At 47.5% G+C, this 18,317-nt stretch overlaps 1 protein-coding gene across 2 annotated transcripts; it reads left to right on the forward strand.

Annotated features, from left to right (window-relative positions):
* Positions 1–67: 67 nt before the first annotated feature.
* Positions 68–18,105, forward strand: trmt1 (tRNA methyltransferase 1). Of its 2 annotated transcripts, none has more exons than XM_067972973.1 (17): positions 68–171; positions 1,467–1,857; positions 4,380–4,435; positions 4,524–4,657; positions 5,750–5,937; positions 6,792–6,907; positions 8,230–8,342; positions 9,835–9,983; positions 10,879–10,962; positions 11,696–11,765; positions 12,507–12,641; positions 13,727–13,812; positions 14,677–14,785; positions 14,985–15,061; positions 15,859–15,978; positions 16,850–16,964; positions 17,829–18,105. In XM_067972973.1, exons 2-17 carry the CDS (start codon positions 1,499–1,501, stop codon positions 17,928–17,930), a joined length of 2,013 nt encoding a protein of 670 aa, XP_067829074.1. In that variant the 5' UTR covers positions 68–171; positions 1,467–1,498; the 3' UTR covers positions 17,931–18,105. The 2 variants fall into 2 exon arrangements, with proteins under 2 accessions (XP_067829074.1, XP_067829075.1); XM_067972974.1 differs by having other exon boundaries at positions 8,254–8,342.
* The last annotated feature ends 212 nt before the right edge of the window (positions 18,106–18,317 follow it).

Below are 18,317 nucleotides of genomic sequence, written 5' to 3' on the forward strand. Positions count from 1 at the left end.
TCGAGCGACGCCAAAACAGCCAGCCGCGGCCCGTGACGTCACGCGACCCCTCCGCGGGGGAAGGGGTTACTTCCCCACAATGCTTTGCGTCGCAGACCAAAATGGCGGCTCCCATCAGCCGAGAGGGCGCCGTCCAGCTCTAGTCTGTTGACAGCCTCAACTGTACGAAATGTAAGTTAGCTCGCCATCGCTTTTAATTTATTTTATGTATTTATCTGTTTTTTTTAATTTTTAAGTTATTTATTATATGTTAAAAGTCTCACCTCTGCATGTGGAGCATAAACACCAGCACAGAGCTGTTGGGCCGAATGGCCTGTTTCCGTCCTGTACATTCTATGCATGCATTTCCTGTCATGCTATTTTTTCTTTGTCACATCTGCCTCCTGTCTCTAAACATGTCTCTAAACATGTATACCTATGAAGGGGAAACATTTGCAGGGCTATGAAGAAAGAGCAGGGGAGTGGACAGCTCTTTCAAAGAGCCGGCACAGGCACCATGGTCCGCATGGCCTCCTGTGCTGTCTGATTCTATCATTCTGTGATTCTATGTATACTTACGTTTTGAGTCCTCCTAGCTCACATTCCAGGGTAAGTGGAGCTGTGCTGCCCACCTCAGACCCACTTGGCTCCCATTACTGCTAAGACATAATAGGAGGCTCCCCAGCTATGGGGTGGATCCTCTTTGGTGAATCCCACCTCGTGGTAGAGAAAACTTGAGTGCCCAGCAGTGACTGAGAGCCACTTTAAGTTGGTTAAACACTTTTGAAAGGCACATAATGTGATTCTAGCTTTCTGCTGGAGAAGCTATTAATTTTTTAAACCTTTTGGGAAAGGAGGGGATTGATTTTCACCACTCTCCTCCTGACTATCAGTGACTTCCCCTTCTCCCCCCCCGAATCTCCACTCCTGCTCTATGCACCTGTGCCTGCCCTCCTGCTCCATCCTACTCCATCCTACAGCTGCTACTCCTCCTCCCCTCAGGCCCCACCACCTTTCTTCCTCCCCAGCTCCGTTCCCAACCGCTATCCTTTTCTCAGCTGCAACCTCCTACATGGTGCTTCCACACCGCACAACCAACCTCCCAATGTTACTTAACCACATGACTGTTACCACTGCATGGTATTGCCACACATACTAACTGCAACCAACCTCCTCCCTACTATCTTTTCCTGTATCCAGGTAACATTAACTGATACTAATAATCTGTGGAAACTGCAGCATAGTGTCAGTGAAAAGTTGCTGAGTGCTCGTAGCATTGGGACATGTAACTGGAAGAAGGAATAAAGTGCCGTTTGGATTAGTGTCCATTTTTTCTCGTGCCTCTGTGAAACGTTGAACTTTCTTCTACTTCAAGGGAATATAAATGCACATTGCTGATGTTAGTGTGCATTTTACATTTAAGATCTTTTGCCCTACAGTATTTCATTCTAATTTTTCTCTAATGGATTATTCTTTGCTTTCCCCAGAGTTTAAGGACCACGGGTTGGATTGTTGCTTTATGCTGGTCAACAGTGTGTTTCAGGTCAGATTCTTTGTGCACCGCACAGCAAGGATTGTGGCGAGGAGAGCACTGAGAGCAGAGTCTCTCCTTCACGATACCGCAGGGGAACGCTCCGTGATGGAAACAGGAGAGAAAACACAGGCAGAGCCAGAGCTGACATGTAGAAGCAGTGGTGACAATCAGTGCCAGAAAGCCAGCCTTTTGGAGGCTGCATCGGACCTTTTGCCAAATAGTGCACCTTCCTCAGAGATAAAGAATGGGGAGACTGTTATAAATGAGGGGAAGGCAGAGATTATTTTCCCCAGTGCCAATGAAGTATTTTACAATCCTGTGCAGGAGTTTAACCGTGATCTAACGTAAGTATCCATGTTATGGAAATTTGTTAACATTGAGCAAGTCCCACTATCAGAACCCTAATTAAACTGTTACAAAGGATTATGCTTAATATTCTTTTGCTCCAGTTTTTCTTTTGCAGTTTTTTTTAATAGTGCGATCTAATGACATTGTAGATACTGATTTGGAAGAACTACTGAGTGCCGGTTTCAAAAAGCTGAATTAATGCACACAGTTGATGCCAAATCATCCCCAGTTTGTGGTTGTATTTCTGCCGTTTATACTTTCTGATCTTGGTTGTAACTTGTTCAAGACAATAACCCCTTCACCATGTTGTAGAACTCGTTGGTTAACCAAAAATATTTTTATTTGTTGAATAAACTTAGGATTTACATGAACCGTTTTTAAAAGGGTTTGTGATTTGTGACTTCTCTCTTTATACAAATTAACATTCAGATACTAAACTCTGAGTACGCATTAATGTTTGACTCGTGTAATTTGGATCAGATCAGATCCTCTTGTAGCCTCATTATTCATGTGTGGGGTCCGGTATTCCTTGCCTTGGGAGAGTGGGATCGAGGGGCGAAGAGGAAGACGATGTATTTTTACAGAATAAAGTTGCCAAGCTAGATCAAGGATGATGATGTGCATTACATAAGAACTAGGAGCAGGAGTTGGCCATACGGCCCCTCGAGCCTGCTCGGGTTGAATGCAGACTAAAACTCTGCCCTCTTTTTAGATAGAAGTTGAAAATAGTTTAATTCTCAGCTGTGTCACTGTAGGAAGTACCAGAACAACATAGATTTATATAGTGGCCTATCGCATAATAATAGGTCCCAAGGTGCTTCATAAGGAGCAGTGAGCCCTGAGCCAGAAGCAGAAGTAGTTGGGGATGTGACTGAAAGCAAAGTCAGCGAGGAGGCCTTCAAAGTGCAGCGAGTATAATGTGGGGAAATGTGAGATTATTCACTTTGGTAGGAAGAATAGGAAAACAGAATATTTTTTTAAATGGTGAGAAACTATGAAATGTTGATGTTCAGAGGGATTTGGGTGTCCTTGTACACGAAACACAGCAAGTTAACGTGCGGGTACAGCAAGCAATTAGGAAGCAAATAGTATCTTGGCCTTTATTGCAAGGAGGTTGGAGTACAAGAGTAAGGAAGTCTTGCTGCAATTGTACAGGGCTTTGGTGAGACCTCACCTGGAGTACTGCGTACAGTTTTGGTCTCCTTACCTAAGGAAGGATATACTTGCCTTAGAGGCAGTGCAACGAAGGTTCACTAGATTGATTCCTGGGATGAGAGGGTTGTCCTATGAGGAGACATTGAGTAGAATGGGCCTATACCCTCTGGAGTTTAGAAGAATGAGAGGTGATCCCATTGAAACATATAAGATTCTGAGAGGGCTCGACAGGATAGATGCTGAGAGGCTGCTTCCCCTGGCTGGAGAGTCTAAAACTAGGGGACATAGTCTCCGTATAAGGAGTCGGCCATTTAGGACTGAGATGAGAAATTTCTTCACTTGGAGGGTTGTGAATCTTTGGAATTCTCTACCCCAGAGGGCTATGGATGCTGAGTCATTGAGTATATTCAAGGCTGAGATTAATAGATTTGTGGACTCTAGGGGAATTAAGGGATAAGAGGATCGAGCGGGAAAGTGGAGTTGAGGTAGAAGATCAGCCATGATCTTATTGAATGGCAAAACAGGCTGGAGGGGCCGTATGGCCTACTACTGCTCCTATTCCTTATGCTCTTATGAGAGATAGCGAGGCAGAAAGATTTAGGAAGAGAATCCCAGAGTGCAGGTGCCATTGGTTGAAAGCCATGCTGCTGATGGGGGCGAGCTGGGGCCTTGCAGTGGAGCAGAAGGTGCTGCCTGGGGCCTGGGACAAGGCCATGGAAGGAACTGAAGACTAATGAGGATTTTAAGTGGCTGAAGGTTGTCCTATTGTCATCGCAAACTGTTCCAGAACACCGCATGGAGGGGGTCTGTCAGCCTGGAGGAGGACTGTAACCAGGGAACCTTTATGGTGACTGTTGATGCTTTCTCCAGAGAAACCAGAGAGCAGAGAAGAAATTAACTGTGACAGAGAGGGATGTACACAGCTCTGTCACTCAATAAATAAACCAATCGTGGGCTCCATGGGGAATTAGGAGGGCCCCCGCTTCTGCTCTGCGCTGAGTTATCTAATCTCTGGGCGTAATGCTACAACTGGTCTCAACATCCCTGGGTTAAGTAAGGGTAAAGTGACTAGGGTTCCTGCTGTGATTGCTGTCCAGTGTATCTGGTTGGAAAAAGTGCAATGTGGGCACAGTCATGGATTGCCTGTCATACCCCATCATGGTCAAGCAGCCTACCAGTATTTGCAATTGAGGCGCATTCAAAAAAAAAAAGAACCACTGCTTGTTTGAGGTATTGGGAGTGCTGCTGGTGTCAGTGGAGCTGTACCCCAGCAGGACTCTGAGCCTTCAGGAGAGGAATGGTGGCAGGGGGCAGAGTTGAAGCACGTGCTGCAGTTATTTCCGCTTTATGTTCTCTCTCCCAGGTGTGCCGTCGTCACAGAATTTGCTCGTCAGCAACTGCTGGCAAAGGGAGTTAGAGGTGAGTGGAATTCACCTCGGATGCCACTTATTTAATGGGGTGTTGTAAGCAGATATGGTGCTAACCAGCCTTGAAATATTTTGCATAGTGCTGGTCCCTGGAGAAGAGGAACGAAATAAGATTGTCGTAAACTTGACTGAGAGTGAAACCGCTGGGAGTGCAGCAGAACCCGGACATGTACCAGTGATAAAGAAAACGACCAGTGTAGGAGAGAAATGTGAGGTGAAGCAATCTTTGTCTAGCCTGTTTCTAAACAAAAAAGTTCTGAATTTTAGACCAGTTTCCACGTTGGTACAGTTGTATGTTTTAATTACACGACATTTGCAGAAACATGGGCTGATGTGATGTGTAGCGTTAAGTGCCGCTATGATCCTGCTGCTTTTAGTTGCTGTGCTAGGGGAGGCGGGAGGGGGATGGATGATCCATTTGAATATAAAGGAAAATCATTAGCTGCTGTTCGATGGTGCCAGACTTATTGGTGCTGATTACTGCTGACTAAATGAAATACCAGGAAGTGGAACAGCCAATTTAACATTAAGGTTACACCTTCCCTGATCAATTCAATGGGTTAAAAACACTACCTGGTTCAGACCAGGAGATCTGGTTTGATCTTTGTCTCTGCTGCATTAGCTCATCTCGTTTAAGGTATCTGTAGGGACTCTAATTGGCTTCAGTGCCCCTTTAGCTAGGGATAGGAACAAAATACCATCTCGGGTTCTGTTCCTCAATATTGTCCAGTGCCAGCTGCTGAAAAGGGTCTTTGGTCATCAGGTGAGGACAGGATTTGCCTTTGCTGTGATGGCTTCCTAGTCGAATAGCTTGGCAGCAGTCACTGTCTCATCTTGCGCTTGGGTTAGGTACAGGACGACTGCCAGCGCTCTGTTGAGCCCTTATAGCTTTGTGCCACATCAGTAATTTCTGCTGGCAGCACAAGTCCGAACCCTGGGGTAGCTTCAGGTAGGAGTGGAGTGGCAGCGACGACCAGATGAGGGAGGGGCACGAATGCCTCTTTGAACGGGGGAGAGATAGGGCAGTAGTGCCCCTGAATGGGTGCAGAGTGAAAATGTGCCTCTGTGAATGGGGAAAACTTTATAGTGTGCAGCCGGTCACTGATGTTATGGCTGTGAAGAGCTGGTCTGTTTAAATTTTTTGATTTTGCTAAAGACGGATCTGATATTTTTTAAAGGGTTGAGAATCCCACCAGAGTGTGATTACATGTGCCCCTGCCTTAGTCAGCTGCTCTCATTTTTCTAATGTCTAATGCTTGCACACACTGACGTGGCCTCTGTTTATTTAGTCTGATTCTCTGTGCAGGATGGGATTCGAATACTCGAGGGACTGGCAGCATCTGGGCTCCGTTCTATCCGATTTGCCAAAGAGGTCCCCGGCATTCACAGTATTGTGGCAAACGACTTTTCCTCAAAAGCGGTGGAACTAATGAAGAGAAACATTGAGCTTAACGGAGTGGAGCACCTGGTAACAGCTAGCTTGGCAGATGCAAGGTACGGTGTTTTTTAAGGGGAAGAGTAAAAGATCTTTCATTGCTTGTTTGTATCAGGTGTTCTTCGGTCAGGTTAGATCCAGGTTAATAAAGAAAGACTTACATTTATATAGCGCCTTTCACGACCTCAGGATGTCCCAAAGCGCTTTAGATCCAATGAAGTACTTTTTGAAGTGTAGTCACCGTTGTAATGTAGGAAACGCGGCAGCCGATTTGCGCACAGCAAGATCCCACAAACAGCAAAGATGATAATGACCAGATAATCTGTTTTAATGATATTGGTTGAGGGATAAATATTGGCCAGGACACCGGGGAGAACTCCCCTGCGCCTCTTTGAAATAGCGCCATGGGATCTTTTACATCCATCTGAGAGGGTAGATGGGGTCTCGGTTTAACGCCTCATCCAAAAGACGGCACCTCTGACAGGGCAGCACTCCCTCGGCACTGCACTGGGAGTGTCAGCCTGCATTTTGTTCTCAAGTCTCTGGAGCGGGACTTGAACCCACAACCTCCTGACTCAGAGGCGAGAGTGTGCCGCAGCTGACGTCAGTCAGCACCTTCAGGGAAGGGGAGAAGAAACTCTTAAAGGTAAAAGAGAATAAGAAGGATGTTAAATTAGTCACTATTTGATTTTTACTGATGATTAATACTTTAGCTTTTCCAATGATTGTTTGTTTGGATCGTGTTGCAGTCGGATCTTGTGACCCCAGCTGAAAGTTTGTGCTTTTCCCATCAGCTGTTTGTTAAATTTCAGTTTACAAATAATACTTTGGCCGATTCTATGATTTGACGTGTGAGACTCTGGAGAATACTAACCGGGATTGGGGGGGGGGGGGTCTCCGACTCTCTCCGCAGCATGCTCCTGTACGAGTCCAAAAGGAGACGGGAACGGTTTGACGTGATTGACCTGGATCCCTATGGAAGTCCCTCGCAGTTCATTGATGCAGCTGTCCAAGCAGTTAGTGAAGGAGGTGAGGTAGTACTGAGACTGCCTGGTTAGAATAAGTATGGGGGAGAGAGAGGAGCCATTCAAACCTAGCCATTGACATTTTAGGGGGCTCTCTACATTAGAGAGGTGTGTGTTTGGGGGGGGGGGTGGAATTTCACACAAACTCTCCCGGGCTTGTGCAGCTTGTAGATAAGCTCACTGAGATGAAATAGGTTGAGAGGAGGCTCATGTGGAACATAAATACCGGCACAGATCTGTTGGGCCGAATGGCCTGTGTCTGTGCTGTGTAATAACTGCCTTGAGAAGGAGTCCTGCAGCCTGGTTGGACTTGCCTTGGGTTAGGGGAGGGTGTTTGTTGCAGTCTGGATAGGGCTGCCTCGGGAGGTGGGATTCTTGTAGCCTGGACACTTGCTGGGTGGGGAATCTTAACATATTTCAGCTTAAGATTTTTTTGGCCAGCATTTCTAGAACTGGAAGCCTGGCTCTCTGTCTTTCTTTCTGGCTGTCTCTCTCTCTCTTTCTGGCTGTCTCTCTCTCGCTAGCTGATTCTCTGTCTCTGGCTGGCTGTCTCTCTCATTCTCTTGCCCCGCCACCCCCCCCCCCCCCCCCCGGGCAGTGGGGAGAGAATCGTGTGAACAGTGCCTGTCCTGTCAGCACCCCCTCACCGGATACATGTAAGGAGTCTTACAATACCAGGTTATAGTCCAACAGCTTTATTTAAAATCACAAGCTTTCGGAGGCTTTCTCCTTCGTCAGGTGAGAAGGAGAAAGCCTCCGAAAGCTTGTGATTTTAAATAAAGCTGTTGGACTATAACCTGGTGTTGTAAGACTCCTTACGTTTGTCCACCCCAGTCCATCACCAGCATCTCCACATCATCACTGGATACAGGCAGTCACACAGGACACTTCCGAATCTTTGTGCCAGTTTCTGATTTTTGCGGTCTTCCCATTGTGATGTATCTTCCTCTGTTTCAAATATTTATCCAACCCAACCTTTCCTTAAGAGATGCTGTGGTCTCTGCCTCAGTCACTCTGTGGCAAAGCCTGCCGTGCTCCAATAACTCTCTGTGTAAATTGTGAACCTGAGGAAGGAGGTAGCCTCCGAAAGCTTGTGAATTTAAAATGAAATTGCTGGACTATAACTTGGTGTTGTAAAATTGTTTACAATTGTCAACCCCAGTCCATCACCGGCATCGCCACATCTCTGTGTAAAGGTAGAACTATAGATGTTTGCATTTCTCATTTGAGCCTCGGGGGAGGGTACTGGCTTCAGTTGAATGTTTTGGAGCCTTTGTTGGAGGATTAGAATAAATTTAAATAACAAAGTATCGCGTCTCTTTTAAGGGCTTCTTTGTGTCACATGTACAGACATGGCAGTGATGGCCGGGAACAGTGGGGAGACCTGTTACAGCAAGTATGGAGCCATGTCACTGAAATCAAAGTTCTGTCATGAAATGGTGAGTTTCAGCAGATTCCGGGACCCTGGGTTTAAGTGTCGGGAGGGTAGGAATCATTGGGAAGAGGTTGCCAGTTCAGGAATGCACTTGGGAAAGGGCAGGAAGAGAGCAGAGTCGAGGGGGCACTCTGGGTGAAAAGGGGAGAGCTATGGGTACTTGTGATTTATTACTACTCCTGGGGTACGATTATACAGGCACCTTAAGTCTGCATCTTTCACCTGAATCGTTAATATTGAGGGGATGGTCCTAGCTGGGCCCAACCCTGTCATCGCCTGCCGTCCCCTCACGAGTTACTTAATGGTGATCAGTGGCAGGAACCCTGCCTGATTCGTGCGCACAAGTGCTCTGGAGTTGAGTGATTTTAGTGGCTGCGTGCGATCTCCCCCGATGTTTGGGAGGGTTGTGTGTAGCATCGCATTGCATTGCCTGCACGGGGTGGGCTGACCTGCACTAGCGGTGCCAGTGGTGCCCAGGTTTATGTTTGCCGCTGGCAGCACATGGTGTTCTGGAAGCGGGGGGGGTGCATCAGGTGGTGCCCTCTACAAAGCTGAGTCCTGGTGCCTCTGACTCTGTCTCTAGGCACTGGAGGCAATCGTGTAAATGGAGTTAGTTGCTGACTCTTGAGGCAAGGCACCGAATTGAGGCTGGGAACATAACTGTGAAGCATCTCTGGCCTTCTCTCGTTGCCTGGATACTGCACTCCAGATGAAGTAGTGCAGCAGTTTGGGAGGTTTTGTCATAAGGTGCGATATAAATGTAAGGATTAGAATACTGTGCTGTGCAGAGTTCTGGTCTCCTTATTATAAAAAGGATATCGAGGCACTGGAGAAGGTACAAAAAAGATTTACAAGGATGATACCAGAACTGAGAGGATATAACTATCAGGAAAGATTGAACAGGCTGGGGCTCTTTTCTCTAGAAAGCAGAAGGCTGAAGGGTGACGTGATAGAGGTGTTTAAAATTATGAAAGGTTTTGATAGGGTAAACAGAGATGTTTCCACTTATGGGGGAGTACCAGAACCAGGGGCCATAAATATGATAGTCACTAATAAATCCAATAAGGAATTCAGGAGAAACTTCTTTACCCAGAGTGGCTAGAATGTGGAACTCGCTACATTGTGGATTGGTTGAGGCGAATAACATAGATGCATTTAAGGGGAAGCTAGATAAGTACATGAGGGAGAAAGGAGTAGAAGGATAGGCTGATAGGGTTAGATGATGTAGGGTGGGAGGAGGCTCGAGTGGAGCATAAACACCTGCATGGACCAGTTGGGACGAATGGCCTGTTTCAGTTCTGTACATTCTATGTAAAGAATGATCTGCCTCCTAGCACTGGTTACAGAGCTGTCTGTGTTGGCCTGGGAGATAAGTTGCCTGGCCACCCTCCTTTACCCGGGAGTGACTGAGAAAGTAGAATGTAGATTTTGTTTTTTTAGTCAAGTGACATATTCTGTCTCTTCCCCCTCTCCCCCTGGCCTGGTTCCTCCCACAGGCTCTCCGTATTATCCTGCACAGCTTGGACCTACGTGCTAACTGCTACCAGCGATACATCGTACCTGTCCTCTCCGTCAGTGTAGACTTCTACATCCGAGTCTTTGTCCAGGTGTTCACGGGACAGGCCATGGTGAAAGCGTCAGCCAGGTACGGTACAATGAGGCCCAATCAATCTGCTCAATGTTCGCTGCTCAGCAGTTTGAATCAAATACATTTTTTTGGAAATCACTACTCAATTGCCAGTCAGTTTCCATTTTCTATCTGCCTATTGGATGGAATCAAGCATGAAGACCAATCCTGTGGCTCCAACCTTTAATGCATGTCTGAACCACTTAAATTGTTGGATTTTAAATGCCCCCCCCCACCACTCACAAAGGTGCTGACTCCCGCTGGGGTTTGGTTCCACTGCTGCGGGCTCTCCTTTGTACAGCATCCAAGTGGCCGTTCTTACTCAGCCAGAGAATATTGGGTGTTTTCAGGCCCACTGAGGTGGGGTCGAGACCTATATCACAGCTGAATCTAACGCTGTCCTCTCCCCAAACCCGCTCCCAATGGATCGACACCATACCCAATAAATTTGTGTCAAATGAAGCCCCGTTCCTCCCTCCCTCTCTCCTGGGTCATGAACTGGGACAGTCTGAACACAGTTCCTGGTGGGAATGGGTCCAAACTTCTCAGTGTGGATCTGATTGACAACTTCACTCCAGAAGAAGCTACAAGAATAGCTGGAGTGAGAACTGGGGATATCGGTGATGCATTAAAGTCAGTCTCTCCTAAATTGGCATTAGGGGATCCTGCTTCCTTCCTTCCTTTTCCCCACTCTCCTGGGAGAACGAAACTCCAAACTCATTTCATTTAGCCGTGAAGCTGTATAATTGCAGTAGTTTACTGATAAATCACAGTGTCTGACTCAGTAACTCCCAAACCTTCAGGGGGAAACTGAAAAAAACTAATTTATTTCTGTCACTAAGTTTTGAACATGTCCTGACCTAGAGAGGCTGTAAGCTGGTGTGTGTCTGAGAGTTGTGATTCTCTGTTGCAGTAAGCAGGCTCTGGTGTATAACTGTGTGGGCTGTGGCTCCTTCCACATTCAGAGGATGGGGAAAATGATCCGACACGGGAAAAAGTAGGTGATTGTTTCTCTTTCTAAAGTATTTATACAACAGTGCCCATTTATTTTGTTTCTCTCCTGTTGATCTCCCCTTGGTTACGGCCGTATCCCAGGGACAGTAGAATGCTCTGGGCTGCAGCGTTCCCTGCCAATGCTGCAAAGTCACTTGGCTCGGCCAAGAGAGGTCTTTCGGATGAGACGTTAAACCGAGGCCCAGTCTGTTCTCTTGGGTGGACGCAAAAAATCCCACGACACTTTTTTGAAGAAGAGCAGGGGAGATCTCCCCAGTTCCTGGCCAATATTTATCCCTCAACCAACGTCACTTTTATACATAAAAAAAAATTATCTGGCCATTTGTCTCATTGATGTTTGTGGGATCTTGCTGTGCGCAAATTGGCTGCCACGTTTCCTACATTACAACAGTGACCAAACTTCAAAAAGTACTTCAATGGCTGTAAAGTGCTTTGGGACATCCTGAGGTTGTGAAAGGTGCTATATAAATACAAATTCTTTCTTGCTCATAGTGAATGAGTCCAACTTTGATCCGTTTGCTTTGGATACTGAGCACAATGGCAGGGGTGCTGATCAAGTAGACCAGTCTGTCTCTTTGATAAATCAAATATTCTTAGTGACTAAAATGTTGCTCTGCAAAATAAAAACCACCCGTACTTTGCTGATGTGCTAATGTTCTGTTTCAGAGCTTACCCTCGGTTATAGTAGTAACCTGGGCTCGATTCTTTTTTTGCAGCTACAAATACACAGCGAGCTCTGGGCCGCCGGTGGGAGCAGTGTGTGAGCATTGCTGCCAGAGACACCAGGTATGGGGGAGAGAATTCGGCATTTCCTTCCTTTTTGTTAGTTTCTGCACCCTCCCCGCCCGCCCCCCCCAGCCCTCCATCCTCCGTACCACTTCCCCCATCTCACCCGCTGTTCCATTACCAAGAGACCGTGTCACTGCCGAATTCAGGCCTTTGCCAAAGTTGTCGTCATCAGTCATGAGGATGAGTGGCTCAGGTCCCCTCGACATTGGATCGGGGGGTGGGGGGGAGAGAGAGACGTGCCTCTCTGGATAAACTCTGAGAGGGAAAGAGCTGGCTTTGTGGAGAGACTAGGACATTCTGATTGGTGCAGGTGCCTTGCAGTTCTGGTCGGCACTTTACTAATAAATAAAAATTCAATTATTGTAAAATGGGATAAAATTGACAATCTTAGTTGAGAGCAGATTCCAGTAGCTTTCCCGGTCCCGGTCAATATCTAGTGACTCCTGCCAGTAACTGCGAGCGTAGATTGGGTGAGGACAGAATCGGGCTCAACTGTGAAGCTTTTCATGGTCAAATAGCCTGCTGACACTCACTATCTAGGCTTGTACAAGAGGTAAGGCATTGGAGGGTGACTGGCAACCGTGGAATCGAACCCCAAATGAGCCGGCAGAGGCGGGGAGAAAACTGGAAGAGGGAAAAGTGAGCAGCCTGCGTAGAGTACGTGTTCCCCAGGGGAAGGATATTCCCTTGTGGTTTTATTTGTGGATGTAGGCTGATTGTTTTATTTTCTGGTTCCAGCTTGGTGGCCCGATCTGGGCAGAGCAGATCCACGACCCGGGTTTCACCCAGAGAGTCCTCGAGTCTGTGGGACACAACCCTCAGCGGTTCAAGACTTCAGATCGGATACTGGGCATGCTCAGTATGGTCACAGAGGTGCGCTCACTAAGTATTCCTTTGGTGAAGGACCAGAGCCTGAGGAGCAGGACACCCAGTAGGCCGAACAGCGGAGGGAAGACTGAGTAAATCTAGTCGTAGTTGGTTAGGGGACAGCAAGCTTGGGTTTTGAAAGCCTGAAGAAGGAAAGCCGTGCATTTACATAGCAGCTTGTCACGTCGTTCAAACGTCACATGTTATGGATTACTTTTGAAGGGCACTGACTGTTATATAGAATGATGCAGCACACGAGGAGGCCATTTGACCCATCGAGCCTGTGCCGGCACATAGGCAAATGCAGCAACCAGACTGATTGTAACTCCGAGCAGAGCTTCTGACCCCATAATCCTCCGTCACCAAGACTGCCGACTTCCACCTCCATAACATTACTGGTCTCCACCCTGCCTCACCTTACCAGCCTTTGAAACCCTTATCCATCCTTTGTCACCTACAGGCTCGATTATTCAAATGCTCTCCACCCTCTGTAAACTTCAGCTCATCCGTAACTCTGCCGCCTGTATCCTGTCCCGCACCGAGTCCCGCTCACCCATCACCCTTGTGCTCGCTGGCTTACATTTACTCTCGGTGCCTCAACCCCTCCATTTTAAAAATTCTCATCCTCGTGTTTAAATCCCTTCAAGGCCTCGCCCCTCCCTATCTCTAATTTCCACAGTCCCACAAACCTCCTGCCCCCAGGACTCTCTGTTCATCTGACTGTGGCCTCTTGTGCACCCCTCCACTTCCCTTTGCCCCATCACTGGCAACTGTGCCTTTAGCCACCTAGACCCTGTGCTCTGGAGTTCCCTCCCTAAACTCCTTATCTCCACCTCCCTCTCCTCCATTAAGACTCACCCTTAAAACACCACTTTGCCCAAGCTTTTGATCACCATCTCCTCCTTTAGCTCAGCGTCCATTTTTTGATTATGTCTCTGAAGTTTCTTTACGTTAAATGTGTTGCATTGGCTTAAATGCTACCCCTTTTACCCTCCGACATTGCGCAATGGGTAAACTGGCAGATCACCTCTTTACTGAGTCACACGATTGATTCGTTTTGGTTTTACTTGAAATTGGTTTGTCTTTACCAGGAGTTGCCGGATTGCCCTTTATACCACACCATGGACCACCTGAGCAGTGTCATCCACTGTAGTACCCCATCCCTCCTGCAGATGAGGTAAGATCATTGGTTTTAGGTTCTCCCCTCTGGCTCTTGGGAATCACGGTCCAGGGTGATGGGAGATGGATGGTCAAACTCCAGCAGGCAGACTCCTGCATGGGGTCGGTGCTCTTTAATAAATAGGCAGAACTGTGCCTGCCTGAGAGGGGCGGCTTTGGTGACATAGAATCCTACAGCACAGAAGGAAGCTATTCGGCCCATCCTGCCTTTGCTAGCTCTTTGAAACAACTATCCAATTAATCCCAACCCCACCCCCCCCAGCTCTTTCCCTGCAAATTTTTATTTTTCAAGCATTTATCCAGTTCCCTTTTGAATCTGCTTCCACCACCCTTTTCAGGCAGTGCATTCCAGATCAGAACCACTCGCTGTGTTTAAAAAAAAAAAAAAAAAAAAATTCTTCTCATCTCCTCCCCTGGTTCTTTTGTCAATTCCCTTAAATCTGTGTCCTTTGGTTACAGACCCTTCTGCCAGTGGAAACAATTTGTCCTTATATCAAACCCCTTCATAATTTTGAACACCTATTAAATCTCCCCTTAACCTTCTCTGTTCTAAGGAGAACAACCCCAGCTTCTCCTGTCTCTCCACATAACTGAAGTCCCTCATCCCTGGTACCATTCTAGTAAATCTCCTCTGCATCCTCTCTGAGGCCTTAATATCCCTCCTAAAGTGTGGTGCCCAGAGTTGGAGACAATACTCCAGCTGAGGCCTAACCGGACTCCTGGGAGTTCCTGTGCTGCCACAGCTCGATGTTCCACCCCTTGAGCACAAAATAACGACAAGTGAAGATGAATGTGAACTGCATGGAATTATACATTGAGAAAATGATTTTGATCTCTTTACTCCCCCCCCCAATCCTGTAAGGTCGGCCCTACTCCATGCTGGGTATCGAGTGTCCCTCTCACACGCTTGTAAAAACGCTGTTAAAACTGATGCACCATCTTCAGTCATCTGGGACGTCATGAGGAGCTGGGTAAGAGACGAATCTGTAGGTGTGCAGGTGACATTTTTGTCGATTTTAGATGCGTGATAGTGTGAAATAAGAATTGAACCCGCTGATGTGCAACGGTCCAGAAACATGGGTGACCATGGGACTCGTACACTGGATTTTGAGGTGACTGTGGGTTTTCTAAGCGGTGAGAGGGTTAATCTGGGCTGTGTTTCTGGTGCAGGCAAAGATCCACCCAGTGAAGCGGGAGAAGCTGTCGGAGAGCAGTCCTGCATTTCGGATTCTCGGCAAAGACCCTGTGTGAGTTTTTCTTAAAATGTAATCCCTCTGTCAGCGGGAGTTGGTAAATGCACCGGCCTGTGTACAGACCAGGAGGGGCCCACGCCTGGTCCCTGCTCAGTGCTGAGATGGTTGGTTTCTGTTAGGGTGGCAGTGGTGGGGGGTGCACAAACCGTCTCGGGACACCCTGGGCTAGAGAGGGGCTAACAAAATCAGTTGAGGGGGGGTCTTGCTGTTTGTCCTGTGGATCCTGTTGGGAAGTGGGCGTCGGGGGCCGATAGGATCTGGCTCACCTGGTTGAAGATGCTGCCTACGTTCGCTGTCCAGCTCTGACGAGAAGAGTCATCACCTGGGGCAGTGCCCACTGGCGTATCCCGAGGGTGGCATGCCTGAGGTCATGTGTTTAGATGTGGATGAAGCTGTGCCTCATTGCCCTGTGACACGGTGCATTGCATCATCAGTGTTCTCTCACCTAATGACCAGTTACACATAACGAGTACCATGTGGTTTTGCTTTTGTCGATCTTCCCATTCTGAATGCCCCGATTGGGCTCTGATTCCGGGGGCACTATTTTCCGTCTAGTAGACTATTCTACTGTGGCGAGCATCACTGCTGAGCCTGTCCTTGATATCCGGGATTGCGTGGCTGTATTATACTCATTTTACCAACTGAGTGCTCGAGATTTCTTTTGCAGTGATATACTCTGCGATTGTGCACGATTCTTCCCTGTGTTTAAATCTTTCAGAATAGTCGTTTCTTTTAAGCAACGTAAACCTCTCCCGTTCAACTGGTTTTTAGACCAATCTTGCGTCTCTCAGTCTGCAGGCTTGCTTCGATATCCGGGAAGATGCAAACCCCAAATCTAGGAAGCAAGGGCTAAAGCGTTTCCAGGAAAATCCAGAAGCCAACTGGGGGCCGAAGGCGAGGGCTAGAGCAGGGTAAGTGAGATTGTAGCCGGGAACGAGAACCGCACCGAGGAGGGGGGAGGTGGGAGGGGGTCCAGGCTGAGCTGGGGGGGGGAGAAAAAAAACTCATTATCCCTCATGTTTGTGCCTGTACTGTCAGTCTGACTGAAGTCCCATGAATGAGTTTCCTGCCGGGTTCAGTGGTTGTTTCTCACATTATAACAGTGAAGGGGAGGAAATCTCAGCTGCCTTTCAGCCTCCGAGGTTCATGCTTACAACCAGACAAACGAGGCAAGTTGTAATTTACCAGCATGGCCTGCGGTTCTCTCCCTGGGTCTCCCACTTCCTCACCGTTCACCAACCAGGTGATGCTGCACACCCTGCCTCTCCGTGTACCCACTCCCCTACTCCTCCATTTCTCAGATGTACTTGTGTTGTAAGTCTGCGGGTCCTGAAACGACAGGACCGGAAGCTGTAGCATGAGTCGTTTTCATATCTTCACACTCTTCCCTTGGAGAGTAGTGGAAGGATTCGCTGTCTGATTGGCCATGACGTGAATGCTCCTTCCATGGCCCTAACTATCTCTATTCCAGTCGACAAGGTGGTTAATCCTATACGGGGGGGGGGGGGGGGGGGGGGGGTTTAATGGGCTTCCACAACCCATACGAGAGGGACCACCCACACCCACCAGGAGTGAGTATCCTAGAATTCCAAGCTGGAGCTCCGGTCTCCACTCGTCGGGAGTGGGGTTTGAGCCCTGCACCTTGGGAGTCGGAGGTGGGAATGCCATCGCTGAACCAAAGGCTGGCTCCATAGCCCGAATAAATCTAGGGTTGTAGCTTGAGGCTCTCGAATGAAGGAGTTAATTGGATGTATTAAAGGGTTGGTGTTTTGTGTCTCCCAGTGGTGGAATTCTACAGCCTCTAGAAGAAAAAAGCAAACGGCTGCAGAATAAACGGAAGCAGAGGTATGAAGATCCAGAGTACGGGAAAAATATCCCTTGTAAAAAATTCAAAGAGGTGAGAATGTAAGCTTTTGGTAATGTGGATTTGTTTGAATCTGAGACTCGACTAAATCCTGTGTTCACATCCCTGGGCAGTGCTTGGTTCCATTTGGAGCAATGCACAGTAGGGCAGGGCATCTATTGGATGGGGTTTACACCAGGCACTTGTTATCTGGTCAGATCCCCTCTACAGAAGTCAGTCTTTCAAAGGCATTTCACTGTGGGTTTTCCACAGTGTGTAGATGTGACTTACCCGCTGACAGAATCTGCCAGTAATACTTGGGTTGCTAACCATGTGGGTACTGGATGTTTCATTGGGTGGTGTTCTAGTAGTAAGGGGGGGGTGGGGGAAGACTCTCTTTGATCGGCCTGCTATTTAAATGGATGTGTAAAGGCTCTCAGTCTGTTTTAAAGGGAGGCTCCCAATCAGGTGAGAGCACTGACCCATGTTGTGCCCCGCGCTGTGCAGTCCTGGTGAGGTTCCCTGCCGTTCCAGGTCAGTCTGTGTTGGAACCACCCTGTGCTGTGGACGTACAAAGCAGGCGGAGTCTGGGAATGCTTTAGGAAGCGTCCCACCTGCTACCTTAAACTATCACTTCTCCACAAACTACTGTGGGGTACATTTTCCAGCATTTTCTGTTTTTTTCCATCTCCGCCAGATGTAATCTTTCATTGTTCAAGCTGTTGTCCAATTTTATTTTCAGGCCTAAGGGTAATAAAGGCATTGAACACACTGCACTCGTACAGTGTCACTGGCCTTTTCACCCTTGGTTACTGGGGTTACCAACAGGTTGCTGCCCATTAGGAATGCATTAAAAGCAGAGTTGCTGTGGTGTACTTGGACTTGTTTGCTTGGCTTCATCTCCCCTTTCCATCACAGGGGAACTGTACGTATGGCCAGGCGTGTCGTTACTCTCACCAGCAAAAGAATGAGGAGACCACGCCAATAGAAAACACCATCTCTCGGAAGCCTCCGTCGTAAAAATAAAAGATTTGCTTAAGGTTCTACGTCGCCAGAGTTATATTGCAAATACTGAACCCTCCAAAAATAACTAATGCTGAGAGTGATTGCAGAATCTGTATATTGAATGTAAAGTATAAGATTCTATGTGCAGTGATTTGTCTTTATTTTTAATTAAACTGCATTTTAAAAAGTTCTTGGCTTAAAGTATAATTCCCCAATTACGCTGCCCCATATTGGGGTACAGTTGCAGCGAGCTTGCTGAAGCAACAAATGTTGATGGTTAAGCCTACCAGAGGTAAACCCCATCCTGATCTTGTCTAACGTCCATACACAGGCCGGGTCGCTGACCAGTGATCAGGATAATGAACTCTTGCCACATTATTCCCCTGGGCCTGTTCAGGTCAA

This window comes from Heptranchias perlo, chromosome 37 (genome assembly GCF_035084215.1).
Source record: "Heptranchias perlo isolate sHepPer1 chromosome 37, sHepPer1.hap1, whole genome shotgun sequence".
Classification (NCBI taxonomy): Eukaryota; Metazoa; Chordata; class Chondrichthyes; order Hexanchiformes; family Hexanchidae; genus Heptranchias; species Heptranchias perlo.

Coding starts and splice junctions, on each gene's coding strand:
- trmt1 (XM_067972973.1), top strand. CDS start 1,499: ATGCTGGTCAACAGTGTGTTTCAGGTCAGATTCTTTGTGCACCGCACA. Junction 4,436..4,523: donor GCTGGCAAAGGGAGTTAGAG/GTGAGTGGAATT, acceptor TATTTTGCATAG/TGCTGGTCCCTGGAGAAGAG. Junction 8,343..9,834: donor CAAAGTTCTGTCATGAAATG/GTGAGTTTCAGC, acceptor TTCCTCCCACAG/GCTCTCCGTATTATCCTGCA.